General features: G+C 32.3%; 1 protein-coding gene across 1 annotated transcript in view; it reads left to right on the forward strand.

Moving 5' to 3' along the window:
- The window catches only part of SYCP2 (synaptonemal complex protein 2), a 72,619-nt gene extending 65,920 nt beyond the window's left edge, over positions 1-6,699 (forward strand). Inside the window, 11 exon segments of the mRNA XM_059896450.1 lie at positions 418-476; positions 638-746; positions 1,653-1,743; positions 2,009-2,164; positions 2,732-2,856; positions 4,008-4,102; positions 4,200-4,299; positions 4,952-5,010; positions 5,155-5,233; positions 5,343-5,399; positions 6,421-6,699. Of these exon segments, the coding sequence (XP_059752433.1) occupies positions 418-476; positions 638-746; positions 1,653-1,743; positions 2,009-2,164; positions 2,732-2,856; positions 4,008-4,102; positions 4,200-4,299; positions 4,952-5,010; positions 5,155-5,233; positions 5,343-5,399; positions 6,421-6,495 (1,005 nt within the window). The 3' untranslated portion in view covers positions 6,496-6,699.
- Positions 6,700-7,750: the final 1,051 nt, after the last annotated feature.

A 7,750-nucleotide genomic window follows, 5' to 3' on the forward strand; every position in this document is an offset into this window, starting at 1 on the left:
TACTGATTTTTATATGTCCCCACACCCTTGGCAAATTCTCTCATAATCGCCTGCCTAGATTCTCTTGTATTTTGAATATAGATAATCATAAACTTTTTTTTATGGTAATTTTTGCATTTTCTCTTCCAGTCCTTATACTGCATGGTCTTTTCATTTTTAAGGTTACTATGACCTGTAGAGCAGTGCTAAATAGATACCATACTACCATGCATGCTTATCAATAGTATTTGGTAGATACTTGTTATCAGATTAATGTTCTAATTGTTTAAGTGCCTTTTTTTCAGTTATGAATGGGTGTTGAGTTTTAGTAGTGAATGAGTTACTCCCTCAAAATTTAAGTAGTTTGGTTTAATGTTGTTGTGTTTTTCTTACTTTAGTTTTCTAACTTCCTTTGGGTTTCTGTGTGTCTTGTTCATTCATAGCCCAGTTAAGAATAATACTATTGTGAATAGAAACAATATAAATTCTGTGGTACAGTTGGCCCTCCATATCCATCGGTTTCACATCTGTGGATTCAACCAACTGTGGATCACTATTTTATATATGGGATGGTAGCATCAGTGGATTTCGATATTTGTAAGGGGTCCTGGAACTGAATCCGCCCCACAGATACTGAGGGAGGAGTGTACTTATACAGGAAATACAAAAATTGCAACAGCTATTCAGATGTAAGCAGTTATAGGTCAGAAAAAATTTATGGAAATGGAACCTCCAAATATGAAAATCATATTTGAAGCAAAAGAGGGGTATATATGGTAGTGTATCCATCAAGCTTTCCTTAAACTAAGTTGGTTCTTATAAGAATCAGATTACGGGCCTTTAGTAATAGTTATTATAATTTAGTATTTTTCAACGGTTATTATCTGAAAATGTGATGTTTAAAATATGTAGGATGGTTTGATCATAGAAAAAAAGTTGAAATTTTTAAAATGAGATGGTCTTAAATAGGCTATCACTGCTAAACCACTGACATATTTATAATTAGGACTTTCTGGTTTCATGATCATACAGGAATTTGGGTGAGCTTTTTTTCCACTACAGAAGTCCACCAATCCATCAACAAAAATATTTTAATAACCTATAAAATACAGAATGTTAAGATAGAATTTTACAGCTTGGAGTGGGCTGGGTTTTGACCTGGACCTAAGCGGATAGGTTGGTATATACAGACCGACTGGAGAAGCAGCAGTGACCTAAGTACAGAAGGGCCACCGGAAGTGGACATGCATTTTCATAAAACAGGAAAAAGACTAATTTGACTGTAACAAACTTGTGTATTGAAACAGTAAGACACAAGGTTAGAGGACAAAAATATGGCTTAAAGATATAGCTTAGAATTTTCTTTTCTATGGCTTCCCATTTCCTGACTCAAATAAAGAAATCAAAATCCTAATAAGGAAGAACTGAAAAGTAGGAGTAGTTTAAAAAAGCCAGCTCAAAACTATTGCTGTAATTTAAGATTGAGGTTAACATAAGAATTTAGGTAAATGCATGGTAGTGTGAGACATAAAAAAGGTATAGAAACAAAACAATCTGAAAAAAAGAATTGATAGCATTTGCAATTTACTGTCTTTAGGGTTTGAGAAAGATGGTCAAAGGTGAATCCAAGAGTAATTACAGAATTTTTTTCCTATTTCTGATACATACTTTAGGAAAGTCATTCAGCATCTCCATTATCCATGTCTAGTGAAGGAAGAGAGAAAATATGGTGTGGCATGTCCTATGACTCCACTCATGTATCAGGTTTGTAGTCAAAAGAGTTGCTTTTTAAAAAACATGTTAATCACCAAAATACTACTGTGAAATTTCATCTGAGGAAATTATATATTTTAAGTCAATTTAGTTAATGTTAAAATGAAAGTAAGTACAATAGAGAGAATTTAATGCACAGTTACCTAAAACTATACAGATAATGGAAACAAAGGCCTTTTTTTATAAAAGCAAGTATATATTAGGTATTTGTAATTAAGATTGTAGCACTGTTAATTACTTTTTAACTGTTTCTAAGGCCCTACACAACATCTTAGTCGCAAACGAATGTACATAGAAGACAATCTAAGTAATCCTGGTGAAGCAGAATTGGAAGAAGAAGAAGAAGAAAGAGCAAACTTGCTTCCCAAGAAACTGTCTAAAGGAGAAGATGCAGATCATCACACTTGCAAAGGTAGGTAGAGCAAATGCCTAAGTCAAAATGCATTTATTTTTGAAAATGGTTTCTTAGATCTTGAGTGGTTCTATTCACAAAACAAATTCCTTTGTAAAGATAACTTTGGATAAATCCAAGGATAATGCTTTATCACAAAGTTCACTTTACCTGAGTAATGTTATAGTAGGGGTCTTTTTACTCATAAATCTCCCTCATCATTCTGTCACTGATTACCACAGACAAGTCTTACTAGAGTGTGAATTTACTGATAGATGAGTGTGTCACTGAATACTTGGGTTAATAATGTAGAAGCAGTTAAGAACTAGTTTTTTTAAAAAAATCAGTCCAAGTATGTTCCATTTTAATGTTACTGTTTCTGCCTTAATTCCCATGCTAGAAGGTTTTTTTAATAAGTCAAAATAATATTTTAAATGAAAAATATAGTAGTCTGTCTTTGATTTTATAATCCTTAGATTACATATAGAATCTAAAAATAAGATAGATTTGTTCTCAGCCTCATGACAAATAATGCTAAATTTGTAACAATGCATATCTTAATTTTGGCTGATTGTCTTCATTTTTCAGTGTCTGAAAGTATATCTCCATTATCAAATGACTTTTCTATTCCTGGGGAGAACTGGGAAACTGAAATTTCAGGTGTAGGGACGATGTGTGAGGAGCTCAATACAGAATTTAGGAGGAAAGTTCATGTGAGTTGTCATTCTTTATGATTTATATTTACACCCAATAACATGACAATATGCCACACTTTCTACTAGACTGTCAGTTTGACCCTTTGGCAACAAAACACTTCTTCATGAACTCACCTTTCCTCATGTACTGGTGAAAAATTGGAATGATTCCTAGGCGAAAAGCCTTATTATCTCATGAGCCCAGTTCCTTTTCTAAAATCTGTGCATTACTTGTATTCTTTCTTTTTCTATGGGTTCTGTCTCTTTGTCCTGTTTTCCTTTTCAGTTTAACATTTTGAGTCTTCTGTGATTTTTCTTTTTTTTTTCTGAAGGATTTTCTTTTCATGCCTAGTCTTTTTAATACATTCTTTAATCGCCATAGCAGTGACTGCTTGTGAGGGTACTATATTAAAGTATAGAGGATGAGCAACCTCAGTCAGAGAAATCCATTTCACTTTGTTTCACCAGTTCTGTACTTACATATCCTTAGTTACTGAGGTTCCAACGAGGTGATGTTTACAAAAACACTTTATAAAATAAGTTTTAATTATTATTGTTTCTCCACCTATCTCTTTTTCTCACATGCCTATATTTAGAGTAGACAGCTCTTTTTGCCCTCCTGTTAAGAGAAGATATTTTTCTGCACAGGTTATCAGCCCTATCTCTTCTTTGCCTTTTTCATCTCTTCATGGGTAAAATCTGAAATTATTTAAGATTCTGTACATTTCTTTTGTTTTGATTTATCCAAGGTCAATCTCATCTAAACAGAGAAGCCCTGATTCATATATTCTGTTACACATCTGTGACTAGCTGCGAATATATGTTTTTATGAAAAGTGGTAATAAATAACTTTGAGTGTGACTCTTATGCTGTGTTCCTGAAGGGAATTATAATCACTAGCATTTTTGTAAATGTAGAATGTCATGTACTTATGGAAATAATTACCAATTCCAACCCTCAGTCAGAGCCTTCCTGGTGGAACTAGGCCCTGCCCTGACTGAGCTTATTTATTAACACTTCAGTTGAGATCACTGAGTTTTTAATTTTTCACTTTTCTAAGTTCTTCTTAGGCATTTATATTTCATGAAAAAGGCTTTGGCCTTAATATAGTCTTGGTTAGATTATTAATTTTGTAAAGATTTTTCAAGTTAAAATTGAGTATTTTTCAGATCCGCCACAAAATGATGGATTATTTTACTAAGCAGTCTTGGAAAACGGCTCAACAACATGTAAAAACAATGAACCATCAGATTCAGGAGTATAGGTCTGTGCTAAAAATCCCTTCTCAAATATTCTAAGTGCTGTGCTATAAGTAAGTGCTATCATTTAAAAAAAATAATCTCATTTTGTTTCTTTAATAGGATCAAAAAACTTGACAAATTCCAATTCATCATCATAGAGGAGCTGGAGAATTTTGAAAAAGACTCACAGTCTTTAAAAGATTTGGAGAAAGAATTTGTGGTTTGTGCTTTTAAGAGTTTAAAAATAATTTTAAAACCTCATTTTTAAAGAGCTACACTCAGGAAAACTTCTGTTAACCTTCTGCTTTTAGACCACACCATCATAAAGGTTTTTGTTTTTTAGAACATAATTTAGTTTTATCTTAGATTTTTAGTTAGTTTCATATACATACACTAAAAATACAGACTTAAGTTTATGATGTGGGGGAGGGATAAATTGGGAATTTGGGATTAACAGATACACACTACTATATATAAAATGGATTAACAACAAAGACCTACTATATAGCACAGGGAACTATATTCAATATCTTGTAATAACCTGTAATGGAAAAGAATCTGAAAAAGAATATATATATGTATGTATAACTGAATCACTTTGCTGTACATCTGAAACACTGTAAATCAACTATACTTCAGTAAATATATATATAAAGTTGATGATGAATACCTTTGATAATAAAGGAGAAAGTCTGAAAGAGTTTGCTTTCAATTTTTTTTTTAATCTGAAAGAGTATATGACATCTGCAATATTCTTAGCATATAGCCAAGTTGTTTTTTAAATTAGGAGTCATATAAATACAATAAATTCTGCTAAGTTTTAATTTTTCGTCATAATTATACTATAACTAGTTTTGTATTTTGAAATTTAGGGCTTTTGGGAAAAGGTGTTTCAGAAGTTCAGTGCCTATCAAAAAAGTGAACAGCAGAGGTTAGTATGACATTCTTAATGATTAGAATCTATAACATTAGATTTTTTTATTATAATAGTTTGAAATTAAAATTATATATACTATATTATAGCAATTTAATTTAATTAAAATACAAAGGTAACTTTCATTATTGTATTTGTTAGACTTCACCTTTTAAAAGCTTCATTGGAAAAGAATGTCTTCTACAACACTGATTATGAAGAAACTATTTTTACATCTGAGGTATAAATTTTATATTTTTATATATAATCTCTCTCAATATTAGTCTAACTTGTCTTTTTGCTGTGAAAATTTTATAGTAAATTTCATGGGGGAAATTATTTATTCACAGATGTGTTTGATGAAAGAAAACATGAAAATGCTGCAAGACAGACTTCTTAAGGAAATGGTAAATCAGCTATCTAGTTTGGGTTTTTCAAATGGAATGATCGGTCATGCTTTTATATATTTAAATGGGAAATTCTTCCACTGGTTTTTCTTCTGTCTTTCTTTTTGGATTGAGAGAAGCCAGTTTTTTAGCCCCACTGGGGTTCTTTTAGTTTTCTTTAAGTTTTTAAAATTAAAATGGGAGCAAATTTACAGTAGAAAAATAGGGGTGATTTAAATAATGAGTCCCTCTCCTAAGGAAGAAAAGATGGATTTAGAAATTTAAAAACAAGCTAGAAGAATGATTTCTTTGTATGTATCTAAGCACGATGCACTGCAGCAGTCCTGATGTGTCTTAAGTCCTGTGACAGGCAGAGCTACCCAGACAGAACTATTGTCTACTTGGACAAAACTTCATTTACTTAGATTTGGGGATAAAAAAGTAGCTGGCTTTCCAAAGGTCTAGTAGACCAGCAACTGCAATCAGGGGTTGGGGAGGGGGGAAGTTGTCTAAAGGTACTTCTCCAAGTGAACATGCCTTTGGTGTTTTCTCAAAGATGGAGGCATTTCTATGTATATTTTAGTACTAATCTTTGATACAGGATATTTTAATACACTTTTATTAAATTTTAATAGAACCAGTATGCTGATATATAGCAGAGGACCAGGATGTGTGGCTAAGCCAGTTCAGCTTAAAGCACATAAGCTAACTAACTAGACTGATTCTTGCTGAAGTTCTTCTCCAGACTATAGATTTGATATTTAAAGGAAGAAAGTAAAAAATAAATTTCATTGATTTGGGGTTTAAAAGATGAGGTCTTCTGTCAACTGATCATCTAAATTCATCTAAATATATCTAAAATATCAGTAATAAGCACATAATTCTGTAGCTAGCTAGGAACAGACCCTGGGGACTTGGATAGAACGAACACTGATACATAATAACTTTATTCATAATATCTTGATTTTTTTCTATTTTATTAGATTTTAAAGTTTCACTGTAAAACTACCAAAGTGTGATTTTTTTTTTTTCTTGGCCATAGCAAGAAGAGGAGCTTCTTAATGTACGCAGAGGATTGATGTCATTATTCATGGCTCATGAAAGAAACAATGTGTGATGTCTAGTTATCAACAAGTTTTATCCAGTTATTCCTTTGTGTGTATAGCTGAGGAATACCAGAGTAGCTCTACAAAGAAAATAACATGTCACCCAGGCAAGAGTACCTTTGTAGGAACCTCTGAATTCAAAGAAATGTCCTCTAATGGATGAGAAAGAACCTACAGTCACTATAACATGACTCTTGAGACCCAAAGACTTTTGTCTGTACAATACTACTCTTTTTTTTAGAAAGCTTTGGGAAACCAATCAGTACAAGAAATTGGCTTGTTTTTATAGTAATATTTGCATGAGACAAATATTGCCAAGTTAACTATACTCATAAACTAGTTATTTCTTTAATAAACTAAAATTTATCATATAAAATATATTTTAAAAGTTTGAACTAAATAAATATAAAGTATTATTAAAATTTACTAGTTCAGAATATACAAGTAATAAAAATTTAGTGATGCATAGAAGGGGGAGGAGTCTGATTTAAAATGCTTCCCTGAGTGTAAATCAGTACTTTCAGCACACTGTTGGAGAGTATATTTATTCAGTTATGGCTCCATTGTATTAGAAGGCACTAACTAGCCTAAAATAGTTAACATGTCTATCTAGTACTTTTTAAGCCTTAGTGTTCACTGTAATAATATTTTGCTAGATTAATTTATAAAAATGAATATACATTTATTTGCTTTAATTGTATAATAAAGTTGAAATAAATGCTGTCACTGGGATTTTATACAATTATTTTACTTTATAAATCGTTTTCCTGTTTTATGAACATTGGATCAAGCAAAATATCCTCCAATCAATCAGACATCTGAAGTATAACGCCACGCAGCCTCACTCACTGTCGCACTTACCTGCTTCATGGTAGCAGAGTATTTGGATATTACTGGTATTTAAATATAGTGGTAAAGGCTTCTTAGTCTAGATAAGCAAAGGAAAACCCTTCACATCTTAGCTTTATCCCATTGCTAGCATCAGCTAAGATTTACTGATTGATTGATATAGGGTAGCAGGGATTCTATGTCAAGCAAGTGACAGGTCTGCTGTAATATTAACTACTACTCAGGAGTTGAAACTCCGTGTTGCCCTGTGAGACTTCTTTAGAATCAGTCCCATCGTGACACACATCCTTGTTTGCCTCATCCTTGGCCAGACTTCCAAGGCTCCTAAATAATACATTATACTAATTCCCATACTGTGCTGTATGTGTAATCCAACCCAGGTTCCTCCTTCCTCCCAGCTCTTTAAACCGTTCTGCT

The sequence above is a fragment of the Balaenoptera ricei genome, chromosome 15 (assembly GCF_028023285.1).
Source record: "Balaenoptera ricei isolate mBalRic1 chromosome 15, mBalRic1.hap2, whole genome shotgun sequence".
NCBI lineage: Eukaryota > Metazoa > Chordata > Mammalia > Artiodactyla > Balaenopteridae > Balaenoptera > Balaenoptera ricei.